The sequence below is a fragment of the Lynx rufus genome, unplaced genomic scaffold, assembly GCF_022079265.1.
Source record: "Lynx rufus isolate CCGP_SWC_20201006 ecotype Redwood Valley unplaced genomic scaffold, mLynRuf1.p SCAF_3, whole genome shotgun sequence".
In the NCBI taxonomy this organism is placed as follows: domain Eukaryota; kingdom Metazoa; phylum Chordata; class Mammalia; order Carnivora; family Felidae; genus Lynx; species Lynx rufus.
In genome coordinates this window covers 3,750,522-3,773,377 of record NW_025814845.1, presented here as the reverse complement: position 1 = coordinate 3,773,377, position 22,856 = coordinate 3,750,522, and the positions used below count along the sequence as shown (strand labels likewise).

Below are 22,856 nucleotides of genomic sequence, written 5' to 3'. Positions count from 1 at the left end.
TCCAGGCCTGAGTCCTGGATCAGCGTCAGCCACCCTCTGCTGAGCCCTCAGACTCTGGGTTCAGCGTTAGTGTTCCTTCACCTAAAACCGCAGTGAGCCCAGGAGGCTGTAGAAACACAGGGCGGGGGAACCATCACCTGAATAGGCCCGGGCCCACCCATATTTCAGAGGCCGTGGGCCCCCCCGGACCCCCAGGACCATAGGAGGCCGGGTGTAGGACAGAGGCTTTGGGCATCGCTGTCTCCGCCCTGGCCCTGGCGTTCTGTGGGTAAAGGTAGAGGTTCCCTTTGAGGAGCTAAGAAAGAAGGGGCGGGTGGGCCCTTGCTCACTCCTCGTCTACCGCAGGCATGTCTTCCCCGCCAAGTGCGTCCCCGCAATGGATGCGTCTGGACGGGTGAGAACCGGCCCAGCTGAGCATCGTCCGCTGGCCTGCCGCACCCGTGCACCTGCCCGCTGGGGTGCTCTGTGAGTCTCTGGCCCCGCGCTTCCTCCTCCGTCCGGTGAGCAGGTTGGCCGCCCTGGGCCGACCGTGGACGCCCCTTCTGGAGCAGGCCCTTCGGAAGACTGCGTCCACATCCCGACCGACTTCCAGGTGTTGTGGTCGCTAGGGTAGTTTGTCTAACTCAACGATTGCCGAATTGGCACTCCTGTGCCCCGGGCCTGCTTCCGCAGGCTGTGGCTGGCTGACCTGGAGGTGGAGTGAGTGTGTGAGAGCGGAGGGAGCCCCTGCGGCGGGGGGACACCTGGTCTCCTCTCCTCCCGGGTGCGGTGCGGTGCGGTGCGGTCGGCTGCTCTGGGAGCGGCTCTCCCCTGCCGCCCGTGCCGTCTCCCCCTCCACAGGCGACTCCAGGCGGGGGCGTCCCATGTCCCTCTACACAGCGGGAGGGGACGTGAGCTACAAATCTGTCTTCGCTATTATTAGAACTGCTGCCTTTCCAGACCGTGAAGTAAAATTGGAGCTCTGATATGCAGGATTTTCTGGTGGTGTTTCTCCTGTTTCCTGACTTACAACAGGGCACGAAGCAGCCATATGGCTCCTTCGAAGTGTATCGGGGGCCTGGGCTGGGCCCACAGAATGCCCTGCCTGGTCAGGCCTAGCCTTTCCGCCCTCATGTGCGTTGGTCTTGCGTTCGCGACGGGTGTGCTGGGGGGCAGCAGGGCACGTCCCCTCCCCCGTTTCCTTCCTGGCTTCCCGCACAAGCCGTGGCTGACGGCAGGGTGACTGGCCCAGCCAGGCTCACATGGAGAAGCTTGCTGTCGCCTCCTCTAGTCCTCTTTCTCCGGAGTCCGCGGTAGCTGAACCAGTCTGTCCAGGGTGGCGGGAGAGGCAGGCAGAGGGTAGGGGTCACTTTGGTGCTTCTCAGCCAGGCTGAGGCTGGCGAGGAACTTGGCGAAGGATGCGGGAGACTTCGGAGCGGGAGGGGGGGAGCCGGGTGTGGAGGTGACACAGACCGAAGCAAGGCGAGGCCATGTTTCAGGTCCAGGCAGAAACCCCTTCTCAGAGCACTGGCTGTGGAGGCTGGGCTCGGGGGGAGGGGGAGGGCACCAGCGTTGGAGCCTGTTCCTCCCTCCACGAGCTCATGACAGGGAACAAGGCAGGTGGGCCTGGGCACGTCGCTGTGAGTGTCAGTAGCAGTCGTATGTTCAGGGGACAGCTGAGGCCAGCGGAGCCAGGGAGGGCTCCCAGAGGGGACATCTGAGCTGACCAGCTGGAGTCAGGCCAGGGAGCCCCGTGGTGCTCTGACCCTATCAGTGACGTGGGCTCAGGTACATTACTTATTACCTAATGGCTTCAACGACTCCGTGTTCTCAGTGTCGAGAGGGGGTGATGGGGGGGGCGTCAGGTGATGATGGGGAGATAATGACAGTGGGGCGTTCTGGGGAGGATCCACTGACAGGGTCCCCGCCAGAGCTCCAGTGAGTGTTTGCCGTGACTGATGGGCGGACAGGATTAGACCGACCCCGAGGGCCTTCCACATCAGGGGATGGGGGATGGCCTGTGCCGTGACTCCTCTGGGGGGTTGGGGAGGGGCCGGGAGCCCCCGCTCAGTAGGTGGTGGCTGGGTTAGGCAGCCGCAGGAAGCCTTCGGATGTCTGAACCCTCCCTGTGAAGTTTCCCCAGACCCGGTCCTTCTTGCACTCAGGCCTCACCTCCCCGTGGAGCGGGCTATTTTTAGCCCTCACTTTTTTGGTTAACGGGCTGTTCACTGCCGTCTCCCTTTAAGTGGGCTATTTCAGGAGCAGACATCAGTCTCCGGCTCATTTGGGCTCTTGGCTCAAGCTGCAGGAAAAGCTGACGGGGAGGAGTTTCTAAAGCCCGAGGCCTTGGGTTCACACAGCGCAGGGGCCTCAGCTTGTCTGCCGTGCCTGGCCCGCGCCAGACCGGCCGGGGCTGTCCCACAACCTGCCTTGTTCCCAGGCCTGGGGAGGGGCATGCTGCGTTCCAGCAGGGAGAAGGGCCACAGACGCTGTGTGGTGTCCCCTGTAACATCAGGGGTGCTGAGAGCTCTGAGAGACCCGATCCAGAGAGATGGGGCGGAGGGTCTGGGGAGAGGCCGTGGCAGCACAGTGGGATCGCTCCAGCTGTTGGCTGGACCTGGGCAGGTGCGGGGCTTGGGTGTCCGGTGCCTTTCAGGAGGGCGTCCTGACTAAGGCCAGCTGGGGTTGGGATGCGGGGACGTTCCTGTTCTCTAAGGGAACCGGCAAAACTGAAGTTTGTTACGAGGCGGAATTAAATGATGGCTGGCCAGCTAATTCATAGTATATTCCTTACGCCCAGTAAAGGGGAATCAGCACCCCACCGTAGCCACCTATTTAGCCCAGGGTCTGCTCCATTTGTCGTGCGTGCTTTTGGTGTCCCAGTCTGGGGGGCCCTGCTTCCCTGGGCCGGCCGCGGCTGGATGGACAGCACCTGGGTGGCTCCCCGCCGGAAGGCCCCAGAGCCAGTGCAGTCAAGTGCAGAGCTCTGGAGGAGAAATGGGGGCCCCGGGTTCTCTCCCAGCCCTGTTGTCTCCTGGGAAGTGCCTGGAGGCTCCCTGAAGCCCTCGCGGTGGTTAGGTGGTGGGTGACCGGTGATGGTGGTGGGGGCAGAAGCAGCCAGGAGGGCTCGTAGGATCCTGGTTTGGAGAGCAGTTTGGTTCCGCTGTGGCTCACGTTGCCGGACTGCTCCTGCTGCTGGTCTCGGAGCACAGACCCGGGAGCAGGGAAGGCCAGCCTTAACACAGATGAGCACACACAGCAAACTCAGGTCCCTGTCACCCCGGTGGAAGCTGGGCCCCGGGAGGCGGGTGGGTGGCCTGTTCGTAATAGGGACCGCCTCCCAGCGGTCGCACAACCAAAGCCAAGTGCGGGCTGAAGCCGTGAGCCCGTCGTGCCTCCGTCAGGGGCACTGGTGATGGTGCCCCAGAGGACAAGCTCTTTGGTCAGAGCCAAGTCCCAGCCCTACGACGGTGCTCACCGGAAGGAGGCAGGAAGGAAGCAGGCTGTGTAAACCAGGCACCAGCATCGCCCCCCTCGGTGCTCAGGCTTTCTTGTCCCAGCTGGTCTCTCCTTTCTTGTCCCAGCTGGTCCCTCGAGGGTGACCTGGCCTCCCCACCCCTGCAGGGGGTCCCTCCCGGTGAGATGCGGCTTTGGCTGCTTCTGGCCTACAGCTGAGGGAAGGGGAGGAAGTGCTGAATAGGAGGTGCCGGGCCTGCTTTGGGCTCCAGCTCAGGACGGGGACCGCATCTCGTGGGGCCTGACGCCTGGTCTGGAGCCAGATCGCAGTCATGTGGTGCTGTGGAGCGAGGGCTGCCTCCACCAGGGAAGCCCGTCCTCCCCCTCCCAGCTGGACTTTGCAGACACATGGATTCCTTTGATCCCGGCTCTGGGGCTCCACTGCCCGGGAACCCGGCCCCGACTTCTCCTTCCTGGCCTGGGTTTCTTCATGAGGACAGTGGTCACAGTGTCCGTGAAGGGTTGTGACCACAGGAGCGTTTCGGATGACGCGTTCCACGTGCCCTAACGAAGTTCGGCAACCCGCGGCGTGATCGCCAGGCATTTGTTCTCGTTTCTGGAAGCCAGAGCCTGAGATCCAGGTGTCCCCAGCTTGTGCCCCCACCCCCTGACTCCTTCCCGATTCTGTTACCTCTGGGTTCTTTGGCTCAAGGGAGCCTAACCCCAGTCCGCCTCCATCTGGGCTTGTTCTGCACACCCCCCCCCCCCCCACCACCCATCTGGGTCATTGCATTAGGACTGTGCTAATGACCTCGTCTTGATTGCTTCTGGAAAGACCCTCTTTCCAAGTGAGGTTTCCATTCAGATAGCACCAATTCAGCTTGTGTCTTTGGGGCATAATTCAACCCATAACATGACAGACACACATGCGGACCCCTCGCATGCAGCTCCTGATTAAGTTGAGTCAGTTCTTGGCTTTGGAGGGCACTGTGGGGCAGGTGATGAGTGGGTTTTTTTCCTGAAGGTTAGCTGTTTATACCCACAGAAGCAGTTAACCCTTCCTACCCTTGGGAGAGCTAATAGTGCTTGCCAGGGTGGGGAGGGGCAGGGGGTGTTTAGAGGATGTTTTCTTATACGAACCCTCGATTTGGGAAAGAATGAGTTGTTCCTCTAGGAAAGGGACTCACCCCTGGAGGGTCACTTGGAGTCTTACTCCCAGGAAGTACATGACCATCGTTGAATTTCTGGTTGTTAGCTCCAACCCAAGGTGCTGCACCCTGGAGACTCAGCCAAGAGGCCTCCAGGTTCTGGACTGGAGTTCTCACTGGGCCCCTGAGGGAGGAGGGCGGGTTGTGTCTGCCAGAGGGGAAGGAATGCACCCTGAGTGTGGGAATGGGGAGGCCTGGCCCTCCCAGTGAGTCAGGGGCTGCTTCAGACTTGTTTATTTAAGCCCTGAGGTCGTCCTGTCGCCTGGCAGTTCACATCGGCAGCCAGAGTGGATGTGTGAAGCAGACTGCATATTTCATAAAGAACTTTCCAGAACCTCCCGTCGTCAGGTGGATAACTGTACACTTTCCCACAGGACCACAGCCGCTTCGTCAACTGTGTGCGATTCTCTCCTGACGGGAACAGGTTTGCCACAGCCAGCGCGGATGGCCAGGTGAGGGCTGAGGGCAGGGCGGGGGCTCATCCATGGCCTCCCAGTGGTTCAGGGCAGGCAGACCCTCCAAAGCCCGTCTTCCCATGAGGAACTAGAACTCCCCCTCCCTCCCGCTCCTGGAAGGCACTCGGGTTACTGGGTTGGTGGACCCCTTTTCACCTCTCCTTTTGTTTTCTATTTTGTGAGCGGGGTGAGGGCAGAGGGGGAGAGAGAGAGAATCCCAGGCAGATTCTGTGCTCAGTACAGAGCCTGATGTGGGGCTCGATCCCACAACCCTGAGATCACGACGTGAGCCAAAATCAAGAGTCAGGTACACAACTGACTGAGCCACACAGGCGCCCTACCTTTCTCCTTTTTAATAGAGCTGGAAATCCCGTTAGCACTCGTTTTAGGTTGCTTTTTTTTAGGAGTCACGGTAGCAAACTCTTGACGGTAGAGCCGTGGCAGGAAGGGCTGGTTTCACGCACAGCTGGCGAGAGCATCCTCACACCTGTGACCCGTGTGTGTGTGTGTTTATTCCTCGAAAGATCTACATCTATGACGGAAAGACGGGAGAGAAAGTGTGTGCCCTGGGAGGAAACAAGGCTCACGACGGAGGCATTTACGCCGTGAGTACAGATTTGTCTGCGGCTGTGGTCAGGCGGCGTCCGTGTTTGCCGTCATCAGTGAAGAGTTGGAAGCAGGGGTGGCGGTAGCGGGCTTCAGGGTCCCGTGTAAAGGGTGTCGTGGTCCCAGCGGGTCCCTCCCGGGCTGAGGGCTGTGGACAGGCTGCTTCCTGAGGCCCCTTTCCACTCTGTTCTCTGACACGTGGCCCACTGTTCCTTTGACAGATCAGTTGGAGTCCTGACAGCACCCACTTGCTTTCTGCCTCCGGAGACAAAACCTCTAAGATTTGGGACGTCAACGTGAACTCTGTCGTCAGCACGTTTACGATGGGCTCCACCGTCCTGGACCAGCAGCTGGGCTGCTTGTGGCAGAAGGACCACCTGCTCAGCATCTCCCTGTCCGGGTACATCAATTACCTGGACAGAAACAACCCCAGCAAGCCCCTGCGGGTCATCAAGGTGAGGCTGAGTTAGGGGCCGGCCCTGGGGGCTTGGCAAGCAGAAGTGAGAGTCCGGATGTCGAGCTTCCCTTGATTTTCTAGAAGCGCCAGGACTCAGGGCCTGGGGTGTTGGACGGTGGCCCTCACCCTGCGGTCGGGAGCCCCTCTGGCCTCCCTGGGGCAGACTCCCTCACTTCGGAGCTTCCAGGTGTAACACACGGAGCCCAAGGGCATCGCTACAGACAGGGAGGGCCCGCAGAGAGCCTCGAGGAGGACCAGGAGGCCTTGGCGCTGGACCTTGGCGTTTAGTTTAGGTGGCATTTGAACGTGGGAAGGAGAGACTTTGGGTTTTGGGTGGTTCAAGCAGGGAAGGCCCGTGGCAGGGAATGAGCTTGGAGAAGCAGGTGGACCTTAGGGTACAGAGGCCTTGAATGCCCAGCTGGGAGTTTGTGCAGCAGCAAGCCACGGGAGGTGGTAGGACCCTGTCCCCGGCTCCCGTCCTGTCACCTGCAGGCTTCCTTGGGCCAGGTGATGCCCAGGGTCTGCCCCCAGTGCCCCTCCTTTGACAGGGATGGGTGCGTCTTCTCCCGCCTCAGCCCTTGTGATCTCACTATCTCTGGAAATCAGCAGCCAGGCAAGAGCCAGGAGCTCCCTGAGGACAGGGCGGGTTCTGCTGCTATCCCTGCAGGCCTTGCTTCTGCCCAGGAGCCAAGGGAGGCATGGCCAGGGGGGGAACCACTGTGTCCCATTCAGGTGCGGATGCTGCGTGGAGGGAGGACTGAGCCACTGCAACGGCCGCATCTGTCCTCACTGCTGGCCTCGTGCCATCTGCTCTCATGAAGCTTCACCCACCTTGGCCCTGAGGACGGGGCGTGGGGACCCCTCCTTGAGTTAGGCCCCAGCCTGGCGTGATGGACGTGCCGTGAAGGTGTATCCGGCCTGACACTGAGTGTGGGGGAGCTGAGGGTGGGCCCCACCCCAGGACACAGTCACTTTGCTGGGCCTCCAGATGTGATGGGGAGAAATTGCTTGAAACATTCAGGCATCACCGTCAGCCCACCTGTGCCCAGGAGGGCGGTTTCCCGTAGGCCACCAGAAGCACAGGGACCACAAGTTAGGCTTCCTTTCTTCCAGGCCAGCTCAGGGAATCTTGTGGGCTTTTACAGTTCTCAGAAGAGACTCCTGGCCCCGTGCCTGCCAGTGTGTAGGTGTGTGAATCCTAACGTATCTGGTGCCGATCCTGGGCTGCAGGGGTTTCTAAGCCACATGTGGGAGCCCAGGAAAAGACTGGAGTCAGAAGAGCAGTTCTCAGCCTTGGTTGCATGTTCAGATTTAAAAAGGGCTGGTGCCTGGCTTGCCCCAGAGGGACTGGGTCATCCCTGTAGGGATGGGCCTAGGTGCTGGTACTTGTAAACACACCCAGGGGATTCTCCTGTGTAGCCGGAGCACCGATTCTCAAGGGAGAAGGTCCATCAGGCTCATCCGAGAGGGCCAGCTTGTTAAAACACGGCAGCTGGGTTCGTCCGTGGACATCTGTGGGGCACGCGAGAGCCTGGGGTTCTCACAAGTTCCCAGGTGAGGCGGCGGCCCCAGGCAGGGATTGTGCACAGAGTCCCAGGGCATCTTACCGAGTGCAGGTCCCGAGTCCCCAGGACACAGGTGGATGCCCAGTGGGGCAGACTCTGGTCTGAGGACCACACTTAAAGTGTCAGGGCTGGTTGGGGCGCCTGGGTGGCGCAGTCGGTTAAGCATCCGACTTCAGCCAGGTCACGATCTCGCGGTCCGTGGGTTCGAGCCCCGCGTCGGGCTCTGGGCTGATGGCTCAGAGCCTGGAGCCTGTTTCCGATTCTGTGTCTCCCTCTCTCTCTGCCCCTCCCCCGTTCATGCTCTGTCTCTCTCTGTCCCAAAAAAAATAAATAAACGTTGAAAAAAAAAAATTAAAAAAAAAAAAAAAAAGTGTCAGGGCTGGCAGGGCCCTGTCCTAGAAGGAGACAGGAGGTGGGAGTAGCCCAGTATGTCCCCTGAGAACTGTGCACCGTTCCTCTGAAGACACTTGCCGCATCGTGGCAACAAGTGGAACCCCACAGAAAGCTTGGAAGTTCCTGGGTTGGGGCCTGTGCAAAATTGTGCCAATCGTCAGCAGAGCATTACTGGCAAAGGCCCTCCTCCCGCCCCTGGTGAAGGGGGATCAGTGATCAGGCCCCCCACCCCCTTAACAGTTACAGAGGGGTTACGTGTCCCCTTTGCAGCAGAGGTCCGGCTGTAGAGTCCTCTGTGCCTGCCACGTTGCCAGGCAGGGAGGTTGGGGGTGGTCAGAGCCCTCGAACAGCTTGTGAGTTACAGGTCTGGGAAGAGAACAGGCTGTCAGCAGCACCCCAGGACTGCCTGGGTCTCTCTGGGTGGCCCGGGCGCCTCTCCACCCGCCTCTGAGCGCCAGACCCTCCCGAGACCCGTCTGTTAGCTGCTGCAGCTCCACAGGTGTGAGCAGCATTTCCCCCTTTCGGGGGCGCTACTGAGACGAGGCTCTTGGCTCCTGGGCTCCCTTAGATCCTGTCCTTGGCCCGGGTTGAGCTGAGGTACTAGGAGGGAAGAGGCTGCACGATACGATTTTGTCACCTGCTCAGTCAGCTGGGGATAAAGCCGACCGGGGCTCCGGGAGGTGTTTGCAGGCACGCGGGGGGCCGCCGGGTGTTGCCACTGACGTCAGCGGCAGTGTCGAGGGTCTTCCGCCTCTTCGTCACCCAGGGACACGTGTCAGTCAGTAGAGGGTGGCCGGCAAGTTGCAGCGGCAGGACGCTGTGCTCCGCGCTCACCCTGCCCCGTCCGTGTCCCCCACAGGGTCACAGCAAGTCGATCCAGTGTCTGACGGTGCACAAAAACGGAGGCAAGTCCTACATCTACTCCGGGAGCCACGATGGACACATTAATATCCTTTGACTCACAGAGCTGGCTGTGGGGCCGCTGGCAGGAGACGTGGGAGGTTTCTGTCCTCGCGGAGCCAGAGGCAAGGACAGCCAGGTGGCAGCAGCAGGGCGCAGCCAGCCCTGGCTGCTCAGACGGGCCGTGTCCACACTGGGGACAAGGCTGCAGCCCAGACCTGGCGGGTCACTTTTTCCTGGGCGGCTGGGAGTGGCTCTGGATGGAACTCTGGACCAGGCTGCCTCTCTTCCGCCTGGGCCCCTCGAGCGGCCCGATCCCTCTCATAAGCAGTGAGTCAGGGGTCTCAGAATTCAGTAGAAGCTAGAACCTTTCAGGACGGTCCCCTTGTTTTAAAAATGGAAGACCGAAGCTCGGAACGCTCCAGGGCCTTCCGCAGACTCACACTGCTTGTGGGCAGCAAGGGACTGGAGCCTGTTTCTCCCTCTGGTGAGGTTCCTGACGTCCCTGGAGACTTTCTCTGGAGGCACGTGAAGCCGCCCTCACAGCCGCGCTGTTTGTGGCCTGGGGCCGGTAGCCCCTCCTCCTCCCAGGACTGCAGTCCATAGGGTGCTGGGTGGGGCCCGGGCGGGTCATCCAGCTGCTGGCGCCATGTGAAAGGCCTGCCCCTGTGTGGACTGTTTCCTAGTCTGCGTGCTTCTTAGCTCCTGGAAGGGGCTGTCCCGGAACCGCGTGCTCCTTCCTCACCCCTGCAGAGCCGGCTCATCCCTCCAAGGGTCTGCGGTTTTCAGAGGAGAGATCCGGCTAGGGAGGTCTCCCCACACCCCAGGGGAGGGGGCACATAGGTCACTCTCTACCCCGTCAAATGTAAGGAGGGTGGCATACGGTGGGAGCTGCATTAGAGTCAGAGGCAGAGAAGGCTCTAGGATCTGTCTCTCCTGGAGCAGCGTGCCATCTTCAGCTGCCCTGGCGTGGCCCCCCTCCCCTTCCAGGTCTGCCCCGGCATGGGAGCACGCCGACATGAACACCCGAGGCTCCCAGGTACTAATGTTCCCTCGGGTATGGAGGGCTGGGATCTCCATCACAAGAGCATGTCAACAGTGGAACACAACTATAGCTTTCTAATGGAGGCGATGATCTTTATTTAAAGTGAGATTTGCGATTGTTCATATGGAAGAGAAGTCCCATAGCTTAAAACACACCTTCTACCGGAACGCCCCAAACCCACGGTCTATAAACCCGCCCTGCCAGGTGGGTCAGCCCCGGGCTGTTACGTGGTGGTCCTAGCTGGCCATCGGCTTGCGTGGGGAGGGACCAGTCTCCTGCCGACAGTCCCGGGCTGGATGGCTCGCCGCAGAAAGCAGGCTGCAGCATGGGCTCAGCCGCACAGCGTCCCATCCCGGTGACAGGTTACTGGCCAGCCTCCACTCTGGCAGGGCCCCGTCCCCTCGCTGCAAGAGCCCGTCACGGGGGGGGCTGTGACCCGCGCACACCATCAGCTGGCGGGGACTGGTGTGGTCCCACGATCGTCTCCCATGGCCTCAGGTTGCACTGTTTGTAACTCAGCGCGTCCTCAGTGGCCCGCTCACTGCGGGCTCGCTGCGACACCAGAACGCCTGTCCTAGAATTGAGACGTAAACTCGCCCTGGGCTTCCCCTCGGGCCCCGTGCCCACGGTCCTGTCCCGAATATGCCGCCCCGAACGAGGGATGGCCAGGCCTCCCCAATGGGGCCTGCACCATGTCCTGCAGGTGGCCTTTCCTTAACCCCCCGCCCCACATTACTGGGATTCAGAGACAGGGGAGAACGACTCCTTCGCCGGCAAGGGCCACACGAACCAGGTGTCCAGGATGACCGTGGACGAGTCCGGGCAGCTGGTGAGCTGCAGCATGGACGATACGGTGCGGTACACCAACCTCACGCTGAGGGACTACAGGTGAGGGGGCCGCGGCCGGAGCGCGCGCCCTGGAACAGGAGGCCCTTTGCCTGCAGCGCTTAGTGCTGCCGATGACACGTGGCTCTTCTCAGCGCTGTCCCCAAAGGCTCCCGGGCCGGGTTAGAGTCCAGGTGTAGACTCTGCCTGGGAAGTAGGCAGAACATCTCAGCCCGAGCGCCTTCCTCATTCTGTTCCTCAACAGCGAAGGAAGGCAACAGAGGAGGCGAGGCTGCCTTGCGGGCTGTTGGGAAGGCCCAGCAAGGCCCTCGAAGGCCCCTGGCCCGTGGCAGGTGGCTCCAGAGGACAGACAGGCACCCAGGTGATCTGAGTAAGAGGCGGTGTTGTTTGGTCTGGCTCTGGGGTCTTGAACTGGCCGGCCCCAGAGCTGGGATAGCGGCTGTTAGCAAATAGCCTGTAGCTTCCCGTGCACAGTGGGGAGGAAGGAGAGCAAGGTCTGGCTCGTAGAAGCACGGATGGGGCACCTGTCTCCCCACTGCACTCCGTGCGTGGACCCCCGTCCCTCCAGACTCCTGGAGACATGCTGGTGACCCTCACTTGGATGCGGTGTGTCCCCCGCGCCTGGCAGGACCGGGCCTGAAGTCAGCCGAGCCTCACGGTGAAGGGCAGAAGCTGGCCCAGAACCCGGTGTCCAGACCCCAGCCGCCCTCCGTGCTGCCCCGTAGTGACCCCGCATCAGCACGGCCCCCGTGAAACGTGAAAGCCTTCCCGGGAGCTGCACGCGGTACGGCGCCCTGAGCCTCACCGGGGGGAGACCCTGAGCCATGTGGACCCCACATTTGGCCTGGTCACAGGGGTCTGTGTGTGCAAGTTCCCCTAGGGCGTGGTTCAGGGCGTCCGCCAAAAGCAAACACAGGATTTTCACCCATGAACGGGCCAGCTTCTTCGGAAGGGTCACCGTGCTGAGCAGAGTGGCTGTGTGGCTGCTGGCGTGAGGGGTGGGCTCAGTTCGATCTGTGCCCTGGGAACGCCAGGGACGAGGGCCAACAGCTCGTCAGGGGCCCCCTTCCTTACTTCCTCTTGCCCGCCACCAGCCCCTGTGTGATCTCTGGTCTCTGTCCCAGAAAGGGTCCTTCCTCTGTGGTCCCAGGTCTCCGCTCGTGGCTCCTGTGGCACGGACGGAGTAGAGCTTCCACTTCCTACCCCGAGTTGCTCGGGTGTGCAGTGAGTGTGTGGTGTGCTTAACACGCACACTGAGCCCCCGTGAGGCGGGTGTAATGCGTTTTCCCTCGTCTCCAACAGCGGGCAGGGGGTTGTGAAGCTGGACGTCCAACCCAAGTGCGTGGCTGTGGGCCCCGGAGGCTACACCGTGGTCGTGTGCATCGGGCAGGTAGGTCCGCGTCGGTCTGGCAGGAGGGAGCGGTGGAGCGCCAGGTCTGAGGTCCGAGCTGTGCTGCTCTCCCGTTTGACCTGTCTGTACCGAGCACTGCATGTGTGTTCACTCAGTCGATCTTCAGCAGTCCTGTCCTCTAGGACAGCATCATCCCCATTTTATAGATGAGGAAACAGAGGCACAAGGAGGGTAAGCTGCTTGCCCACGGTCTGCGGCGGACAGAGGGTGGAGCTGCGATTCGTACCTGGGCAGCTGTCGGGCATCAGGCACCCTGTTGAGACCGGCGCAACAAACCCTGAGATCAGGGTCCTGAGGGTAGGGGAACGTAAGAAAAAAAAAGAAGAGAAGCCAGTTTGGGAACAGGAGGGTCCCCTGGGCTGATGGCCCAAGTGACGGCTTTATTGTTGCCGTACACAATCTTTTATATCAAGACTCTTACGGATCAGGTCATTCTAAGAATAAACAGGTTTCACATGATCGCTGCCAGCCAAAACATTTAGTTCTGTGTACCTTGTGAACTTTCTAAACGGGTCACAACAAGACCTTGTTGATAGATTGCTAGCAAAACACAGTTCCCATGTTTGTTTCTCTTTGACCCGGGGTAGAAAGGGGGGTAACGTTACTGCCAACACCCACAGACCACAGGCTTCAGGAATTAGATTTCTCAGCCTTGACAAGGCTTTCGTATGCCTTTGCAAGCGGGGGAATGGGAGGGGGAACCACCGGGTTGGCTGAGTCAACAGGGAGCTGTTGCTCGACCCGGTCTCAGCCTGGCACCGGGGTCCGGCCCCCCACAGCACCCCCCGTGTCCATCGGCCCACACGGCCTGCTGGAGGCACAGCAGGGGCGGCGTCCTCCTCACGACAGGAGTTCACCTCCCAGCCCCGAGCCCTGGAGCTGTGTGACTCCGTGCACGTTCCTCGCCCTCTCTGGGCTCTGCTTTTCTCCTCCCTCCCCAACAGCTCACAGGGAAGATTTCGAGGACGTGTGGGTCCGGCCCCTCGTGCCCGTGTACGTTCGTTCGTAAACGAGGCCAAGGCAGACAGTAGTCTGCTCTCTTCCCGAGGCTGCATGATGGCCGGGGCGCCTGGGCCATTCCAGCTGTGCAGCCTGGGTTCCTGTTCAAGACAGGCCACCTACACACCTGATCTTTCAGCATGTCAGCATCTCTGGTCTCTTGACCGAGACCCCAGCCTGACCCGCTCCATACCATGTCCTGCTCTGAAGCAGGCGGCGCGGGTCCGCAGACCCGGGCGTCCCGGCGTGTAGCTCAGGGAGGGCAGGAGTGACCGAGCCCCCGATGGCAGGAGCGACAGCCCTGCTAGAGAAGGCTGGCCGCTCCGAGTAGCCGCCCCCCCCCCCATGCCGTGCCAGCGGACTTCCGCGTCCCAGATAACAGGAACTTCAGCCGGGCGATTACCAGGCAGCCTGGGTGGTCAGTGGGAGAACTGCTGGAGTGAACCGCGTGGAGCCCTGTGGGGCGGGGGAGGGGGCACGGAGAGGCAGCCTTCCAGAAGGATGGGCGGGGCTGGGCTCTGTGGCAGGGCCTCAGGCGGCAGTTTCCTGCCTGCGGAGGGCCGTCCTGACAGGCCCTCCTCCAAGGCTCACGGCGAGGCGAGTGCAAGCGGGTCGGGGGGCCACGGAGTTCCGTGCCATGCCGCTGCTGCCCTGGCCCTGCCCCTCCCCCGCTCCGGGTAGGAAACTTCTCTTGAACTCCCCAGTGCAGGCCATAGGGTCAGCGGAACATGCCAGAAGGGGGCTGTGATTCTAGGTCAGGAAACAGCGGGGGTCCAGCCTCGTCTCAGATGCTCATGCTCCTAAGGCCTCCCCTGTCGGGTAAACCCAGTGCCCGCACCTGCTGGGCGGGTGACAGAGGCAGGTTGTTCAGGTGCATTTTGATGTCTCAGTGCGGGTACCGGCACCCACCCACCTGCTCCTCTTCCCCTGGCCCCCACCCCATAGGACACCAGAAGCGGAAGCCACTGGAGGGGAGGGGTGGGGGGCGGGGGGGGGACAGCTGGCAGCTCGGGCCGGGGTGCGGTGGGGTGAAGACAAAGCTGTCCCAGATCAGGGCCATGCTGTCTGGGAACAGGCCAGTGAGCTGGTGGCAAGAGGGGAGGCAAGGAGCGAGTGGGGGTGCAGGGCAGCAGAGGGTCCCCACCAGATGGCAGGAGGTGGGCTGTGCTAGCCGGGGACGCTGAGGTCCTGTGGGCCCGGATGTGCGTCCCAGCTTGGTTGTTTGTTTTCTGGGTTTATTTTGGTTTTTTTCCTGTTTTTTATTAAAAATTTTTTTTAATGTTTATTTTTGAGAAAGAGCATGTGAGTGGGGGAGGGGCAGAAAGAGGGAGACCCAGAATCCGAAGCAGCCTCCAGGCTCTGAGCTGTCAGCACAGAGCCCCACACGGGGCTCAAACTCACGAACTGCGAGATCATGACCTGAGCCGAAATCATGGTGGCTTCACTGACTGAGCCACCCAGGCGCCCCACAGCTTGGTTTTGCGAGTTGTGAGGCCTTGGACCTGTGGCTCTGGGTGTCCGCACGGTGGGTGGGGTGACGGTGCCCTCTCCAGGGTGGGGGAGAGGCCCACAGCGCGTGCAGCACCATTGGCAAGGCTGTGGCACACGCTGCGTGAACTTCAGGCTATTTCGCTTCTGGCGGGGACTATATTTGATAATGTTGAGGCACCTCCAGCGTCTTTTAGCCTGGGAGGCTGAGTAGGTCTGTGTGCGGAGCCCCTCGGTGGGGCTGGGACGCCCAGGCGCTCAGCCCTGCCTGAGGACTCCGTCCTGCCCCCGACGGAGTCCGAGGGAAGCAGGGACGTGCTGCCAGGGGGCACGGTGGGGCGCCTCCAGCCGCCTCTCTGTGTGCCACCCGCGCTGTCCTTCCCGCTCCCTGGGACCAGGCGCGCTCTGGAGGAGGCCTGTTGGGGGGAAAGAGCCTCCGTGGACCTGGGCCTGGCTCTGCTCTCTGCCCACTGGCGCCCACACCTGGGGCCCGGTTTTCTGCCTGCAAGATGGGTACCAATGCCATCTCCCCAGCCGCGGGGGACGCCCGTCTGACACGTTGGAGGTTTCACATGCTGCAGATCGGAGCTGCGAAGGGGGTTTCTTTGGACCTGGGAAACCAGAACTGAGAATCGTCGTGTGTCCCATTCGTTCCCAGTGTTGCCTTAGAGCCAAACGTTTGTGTCTCTTGAACCTCGTGAGAACGCTGTTCGGCAAGGCTCGTTTACTGTGTAACGAGAGGAAGGGAGTTCAGATGGCAGATGGCTTCCCGAGGAGTGGGTGCTCGTAGTGGCAATGGCAGTAACGTGGCGATGGTGACAGCAGCTGGTATTGTGATACCGTGACTAGGAACTGTCACTGTCCCCAACGGCTAGCAAGGGAGGGCGCACGGAACCAGGGTCCCAGGGCCCCCGCCCCCAGCGAGCTTCGGGACAGAGCTCAGAGCAGGGCCGAGCAATCTGACCCTGGCCACTGCACCTTGACTGGTGGACTGTGCTTTTCAGATCGTCCTGCTCAAAGATCAGAAGAAGTGCTTCAGTATCGACGACCCTGGCTACGAGCCCGAAGTCGTGGCGGTGCACCCCAGCGGTGAGACGGTGGCTGTCGGGGGCGCGGTAAGGCTCCCGTCCCTCACGTCCTCTGCCCTGGCTCGTCTGGGTGGTTTGGGGGTGACACGAGCCGTATGAGTGCGGGGCTGACCCGACGCAGGACGGGAGGGGAGTGGTGGGGGCCCCAGGCAGTGAGCTCGGGCGGGGCGGTACTGGGCCGGAGGGCCTGCGGCAAGAGCCATCGGCCACGTGAGTACTTGGGGCACACGTGACTTGGCATGTTGAGAGGACCGGCATGGATGAGCTGGGCTTGCAGGTTGCAGAAGGGAGCGTGACGAGAAGATGCTCAGCGCCTCGGAAGCAGCGCTGACCCGATAGGTTCAGGGTTTTCCTTCAGTGCTGGCCCCGTCGTGCGCCGTGTGGCGCTCCCGCTCTCTAAACCTAGAGCCACGGGCTCGGTCTTTGCCCGCCAGGCCGAGGCAAGCCGGTTCCCTTCTTCCCGTCTGGTCCTGGGGGGCCCCTGGCGGAGGAGGTCCGGCAGACCTTCGTGCCTCCAGGGAAGGAAGCGGGCGTCAGGCAGCACCTGCCGTGTCAGAGACCGGCCGGGGGCCGCCTGCTCCCCAGCCGCTTGAGGACCCGGGGACCAGCTGCCCACCGAGAGGCGCACGGCCGTCCTCATGGAGCCGCCGTGAGGGTGGAGAGGCTGGCCTGAGGGCGTGGCTTGCACCTGGCGCGTGGGGTGCATCAGCTCCGCGCTGGCCACTCCACTTGTCCTTGCCGCCTGTCTGTGCAGCAGCAGATGTGTCCCTGTGAGTGTGGCTGCCCCTCCACAGGGCGCACCGCATCTCCTCCCACCAGGCAGCCCGAGGCCGGGACTGGGCCTCAGCCCCGGCGGTTCCCACAGGGCTCCCACCCGGCCCAGACACCGTCCCCGTCGGCCTGCGCACCTGCAGTCCCAGTGGTCTTTCCTGGGCCCGTCCCCCATTCCTTTCCAGATGCTGTCCTCTGGCAGGTTCTGAGAAACAGGTTTCACCTTTTTAGGGAGGAGCTCACAGCCATGGTCCCGGGGTAGGAGGTCAAGGTCAGATGTGGGGTTTGAATCTGGTGTTCCCCCTGCAAGGCCATACCACTGTGCCCTGCTTATCAAACCTTTACTGTTTCTCTTGAAAAGAAAGATGGCTAGTTTGTCGTGCCCTCAGCTGGTACCCCGAGGCCTCGGCAGCTTCCATTTTTCCTGGTTGTCTACCACTCCTGGCCTATGAATTGCCATGATGGCACAGGACATACGTATGTCTATACCGAGTTTCCCCATGTCTCACACACACTAGCCGTCTTGGTTTATTTTGCAGCAGGTGGCTGTCCCACCACATACTTGGCCCAGTAGTGGACATCGGTGTGGGCCTCCCAGGATGTGCTTCATGTGCCATCTGTGAACATAGGCTTTTCCTTCGTTGGAATGTGTTCCTCGTGGGCAGTGTGCTCACGAGACGTGGAGCCCAGACCCCCGCTGCATTAGGCATCGGCTGGGCTTGTCGCGTGAGCTCTAGGACTCCCATGCTCAGGAACCCTGCGGGGGCTGGACGTGGCTGTTCCTCCCATGTTAGAGGCAGAGAGGAGTGCGTCGTGGACATAGCTAGGAGACCTGAGATTGTCTGTGCCACACTGACAGCTCGGCTGCCCCGAGGGGGCGGGCTGGCCCTCCATCTGCCTCCCAGGGCAGCCACAGGGACATCCTAGGCAACAGCAGGCTGGACAGAGCGGGGGCCTGGTTGGAGTGAGTTGGTACCTGAAGGAAGCAGGGCAGGGACAGAGCACAGGGGACAGGCAGTGTGGCCAGAGGGGACAGAGCCAGACCAAGGGCCCTCACTGGAGTGCTGTCGTGTATAGGTCATTCTCAGAGCTTGGCCTGTGGTCACCTGTGTTAGAACTTACTGGAACATTTATGAAAAAAGGCAGAATCCTGAGCACCCAAACACAGAATCAGAATTGGGGGTGCCTAGCATTCTGCATTTCAATTACCTTCCCGAGTAATTCTTCCCACTGTGCTGAGCGAGCCCTGGGAGCTGCTGAGAGGTTTTAGGAGGGTGTCAGGAGCGTGTGTGTGTGTGTGTGTGTGTGTGTGTGTGCATGCATGTGTACACGCCTGTGTGCACTCGTGTGCACACAACGGGAAGTGACCTGCCGCTCTTCTGTCCTGCAGGATGGGAATGTCCGCCTGTACTCCATCCTGGGCACCACACTGAAGGACGAGGGCAAGCTCCTGGAGGCCAAGGGCCCTGTGACCGATGTGGCATACTCCCACGATGGCGCCTTCCTCGCCGTGTGTGACGCCAGCAAAGTGGTCACGGTCTTCAGCGTCGCTGATGGTTACTCGGTGAGTGGGCGGGTCGCGCGGCTCTGTCCCCGTGCCGGGCGGTGCAGATGGCGAGTGGGGAGCCATGGATGCCCAAAACCACGTGGCACCCATGCTCTCAGAGCTGAGTGACGTAGGGCAGGGAGATACACCTGTCGTCCAGGAGCTTGTGGCTGGTTAACAAGGCAGAACGGTTGCCAGGAAGGGCCCCGGGCACCGGCGAGGCGTTCTGGGAAGACAGACCGATCGGTCACCCGGATTGCCTGGCTAAGTGACTTCCTGGTCTCAGGGACCTTCTTTTTCGCCAAGGTCAAAGGGCTGAGACTAGATTTTCCTCTGGAGTCTCACTGCCATTTAAAGTCTTGGGAAGGTGGACACTGACCATCCCAGCACTGTTCGTGTGGGGGCAGGGCGGGGGGTGGGGGCGGTGGGTAGGAAGCTGGGCAGCGGCTCGGCGAGGGTAGAGGTGCCTGGGCCTGGGAGGACAGCCAAGGAACTTCACAGCCAAGGGGCAGGAGCGTTCATCGTGGGGAGAACTCGGGCCCAGAGCTGTTCGCCCCGGTTCACAGACAGGGGACTGAGCTCAGCTAGGGATTCTGTCGCTTGCTGTCTGTGGCCACAGCAGGGGGCACTGGCTGGGGGGTTCCGGGTCCTTGGGCCCTTCAGTGTGCCAGCCCCCGCACTTAGGATGGGTTGGAACATGGCAGAGGCTGAAGAATTTACCATCTAGATTCTGCCATTAATGTCTCGCTGTGTCCCCTCATCCATCCAGTCATTTTCATCTTCATTTTGGGTGCTTTTAAAGTAAACTACAGACAGCCGTATGTTTCCCCGTAAATACTTAGGCTTATGTATCGTTAACTAGAGGGGAGTCTCCTTTTAGTTTATGTCTTTCCCGTAACGTCACTTCTGACGGCAGGTGTGAGCAAATGCAGGTATATGCTGGAGTTGGGCACACGCCTGGAACCCGGACCTCCACGGACATAACACCCCGCCTCCCAGATTTCCTTCGGCCCCCTTACCACATTCCTCAGACTCTATGTAAATGATTTCGTCTGTATACCGCCCAGGTCTGGTTCACGGCCTGCTAAGTAAGCGGTCCTCGGGAGCGGGACCAGCAGTACACGGACCAGGCACACTTGGGAAAGAAAATCACCATCAGGTCGACCCTTTCTAGGGAATAAGAAAACGGAATGCTCTGAAGGAAAAGCATTCCTAAAGCATCAAGGGAAGCATTAGGCCTCGTCCAGCTCACAGCCTGTGTCCGGGCCCCTGCCCCCAGCCTGGGCTCCAGGGTAGAGGGCAGGTGTGTGAGGGGAGAGGCAGGCCGGCCTCCCTCTGCCCCGAGCATTCACTTCACTGAGTGCTGCCTGCACGGAGCGGGATCCCCTTGAGCCTGGGGGGGCTGTTTCTCGGCAGGTGTTCCTGTCCCCTCGCTGGGCCAAGGGCTCAGTGTGGACCGCACACACATCTAGTGCTTCAGGATAAGTGCTGTGATGCAGGGGGCCCAGGGGACGCAGTGGCTGCTGCTTGATGTTGGGGCGCTTCTTCCTGGGCCTCAGTTTCCTCCTCTCACGGAGCAGCGGGCACCGCGGGTTCTTCTGAGGCGTCCGTGAGACGTGCATGGTGCCTGGCAGAGAAGGCGCCTCTGAAGTCGACCCTCACTGTCACCGCGAGGGCCGGGCGAGGTGACACACGCCACTCTGGCCTGAACCCTGACTACCACCTTTCTGTTCTCACCCCGCGACTAGGAGAACAACGTCTTTTATGGACACCATGCAAAGATCGTCTGCCTGGCCTGGTCCCCAGACAACGAACACTTTGCGTCCGGCGGCATGGACATGATGGTGTACGTCTGGACCCTGAGTGACCCCGAGACCAGGGTCAAGATCCAAGGTGACTCTCGCTCCCGCCTCGGCTCCCCGGGCCTGAGTGTCCCGTCTGTTTCCGGGGAGTTGGCCGGGAGGCACGGTTCCGTCTGCTGCGTTCTGCCGGCCCCTGCCGGACACGAGCGACAGAGCACGCTCGTGTTCCCAGCGTGAGAGCAGGTGGGCTCCGTCCACAGGGCACGGGGGTCACTCTTGACCTCTCCTCCTGTCTTAGTCGTTGGGCCTCCGTGCCAAAGCATCACAGGCTGGGCGGCTCAAACCACAGAGCGACTGCTCACAGCTCCGGAGACGAGGTCGGTGTGGCTGGAGGGGTGGGGGCCTCTTCGAAGTCAGACACTTCTCGTCGGGCCTCACGCGGGGGGAAGGAGCAGTGCTCCCGCTCGTGACCCCAGCTCTTCTGAGGTCCTACCTCCTAATACCGTCGCCTTGGGCGCTAGGTTTTCAGCGTGCGGTTTTGGGGAGCAGACGCCAACACTCAGACCACGGCACTTCCCTTCCCCCTCCTCACCCCCTTGCACCAAACCACTGAGCAGGGTAGATTCTCCGCCCATGGCGGGCAGTGTAGTGGAGCCTCACGTGGCCTTCACGCTTTCCTAGCACCCCCCCCCCCCTTTTTAAAAACAGGTGAAACTATTCTCCATAAGTTTTATTTAATGCAACACATTTTTTCTGCCTGTGGCTCCGTAGTCACACGTGGCTCAGAGCCCTGGGAGGGACCACGCCTGTCTGAGGCGGATCTGAAATTCTCCTGCCTGGTGACCCCCGCCCCCCACCTCTCCCTCCTGAACTGCTCCTCAGTGGCCTCCTTGTGCCACTTTTCTGCACAGCGGGCAGCCTTTCGTGTTAAAACAAATGGGAGGCTTTTCTATTTAATAGTATCTCTGAGTCCACCTCGAGGCCTGTTGCGGGTGCTGTAGGCAGAGGGAGGGCACAGCAGGCTGTGCGAGCCGCACAGGACAGATTCCCACGCGCCCTCCTGTCTGCGTAGTAAGACCCAGCAAGTTCCCGGTGCAGGTGTCCGTTGGGCGAGGGCAGGAGACTGGGGAGGAATCGGGTCATGCCTGGTGCGCCTGTCACAGAGAGGGGTGGGGTGAGGAGACCCGCCCGCCCAGTGCTTCTCAGCCTTTATTCATTGCCACGGCATTTTATTACCGCAGACAGCCCAGGAAGCCGTTTGTGTACTGTCTGTGTCTTGTTTTATGCACAAAAAGAAAGATTTTTCGGGGGAGGAGCAGTTTTGTCTCCCGGGGGAGGTATCCGGTTGTCAGGACAGCACCCGTGTCTGGGGGGTCCAGCAAGGACGCTGCTAAGCCCAAGTGTCAGTCATGCGGGGGGCCGGGGCGGGGGGGGGGGGGGGTGTCGAGAATGCCTGCGCCCACCTTCCTTTTTCCCCCCCGATACTTCTCCTGCGAAGAGGGGCGGGGTCCGATGAACAGCCGTCCAACTGGGTTTCTCCCGGCCTGTTGTTGGTGCCGGCGCAGCGGGTGTCCTGCCCCAGGCCGAAGGGGTGGTGGGAGTGGGGACGCCGGGCCCTCGCTCAGAGCGCCTTCTTTCTTCCCAGATGCGCACCGGCTCCACCACGTCAGCAGCCTGGCCTGGCTGGACGAGCGCACGCTGGTCACCACCTCCCACGACGCCTCTGTCAAAGAGTGGACAATCACCTACTGAGGAGCCCCCTCCCGTGGACGGACCGAATCAGGGACTAGCGCCTAACCGCAGCAGAACACGTCATTTCTCTAAATCTCTCTGTCGTGCGCCCCCCGCCCCCCGCCCCGCTCCAGAGGGAGGGGCCTTAGCTCACGAGCACCCGCGTCTCGTCTCTGCAGGGTGTTCCTGTCTGTACACGTCCTTCTGAAAGCTTTAGACAGTGACCGTTTGCACATGAAAAATAAAGCAAGCACTTAAACAGCGTGTGGAGCGTAACTAAAACCCACCACCCAGCCCAGCCCGAGTGCAGAACATTCCAGAGGCAGAGCCTCGAAAGCACACAGACCCGCTCGCCCACCACCCCCCTCCGGCCCCGCCCCCGCGGCTCTTGCTCTCTGTCCGCCACCTGCAGAGCGCCCCCTGCCTGCGAGGAGAGGGCGCGCCCCGGGCAGCTCAGCGAAGCAGGCTTTGTGTGTAGAGCAGGTGCCGCTCGGAGCCGGGGGGCGCGCTGTGTGGTGGCCTCCGCAGCGGACCTTGTGTTCACTGTCCGTTTTTGTGCTTGATTTTAAGAACGGAATTGCGGGATTTTTTTTTTTTTTTTTTTTAAGTGTATCTTAACTGTTGCCTGTCCGTGTTTACGGGCTAGCGCGTTGAGGGCGCTGCCTCCGGGTTTCAGAGCCCTTGTTAGCCGGACCTAGGTGTCTCGGCCCCCGTTTGCTCTCCCGCTCTGATGTGTTCCTGTCTTTCTTTCCCCCTTCTGCCCTCAAGAGCAAAGGTTAATTTAAAGGCAGAGGTGAAGTCACTGTAAACTAACCTGTTATGGTTTTCACCTTTTTTTTTTTCAGTGCAGAAATTAAAAGTAAGTATAAAGCACGGTGATCTGTAGTTCTTTTGCGTGTGTCGGAAATTGCTGGTAAATGTCGGCCGAGAGCAATCGCTCCCTTTGCACTTGTGAAAACACTTTGAGCGCTTTAAGAGATAAGACCAAGAAGTGATTAAATGTCTTTCTCTTCACTGTGGATTGCTGCCTCTGTGTGGTGGGGGGCCCGTGGGGGTGGGGACGGGGAGAGCTGTGCGGGACCTTCTGGTTTCGCCCTGGCCTGCACCCTC

At 60.9% G+C, this 22,856-nt stretch overlaps 1 protein-coding gene across 1 annotated transcript in view; it reads left to right on the top strand.

Annotated features, from left to right (window-relative positions):
* WDR1 (WD repeat domain 1) overlaps positions 1-22,765 on the top strand; it is a 45,242-nt gene extending 22,477 nt beyond the window's left edge. Inside the window, exons 6-15 of the mRNA XM_047090379.1 lie at positions 5,018-5,095; positions 5,623-5,703; positions 5,926-6,159; positions 8,979-9,066; positions 10,796-10,952; positions 12,213-12,300; positions 15,813-15,923; positions 18,058-18,231; positions 19,962-20,106; positions 21,661-22,765. Coding sequence (XP_046946335.1) covers positions 5,018-5,095; positions 5,623-5,703; positions 5,926-6,159; positions 8,979-9,066; positions 10,796-10,952; positions 12,213-12,300; positions 15,813-15,923; positions 18,058-18,231; positions 19,962-20,106; positions 21,661-21,767 — 1,263 coding nt within the window. The 3' untranslated portion in view covers positions 21,768-22,765. The remainder of the gene's footprint in view (positions 1-5,017; positions 5,096-5,622; positions 5,704-5,925; positions 6,160-8,978; positions 9,067-10,795; positions 10,953-12,212; positions 12,301-15,812; positions 15,924-18,057; positions 18,232-19,961; positions 20,107-21,660) is intronic.
* The last annotated feature ends 91 nt before the right edge of the window (positions 22,766-22,856 follow it).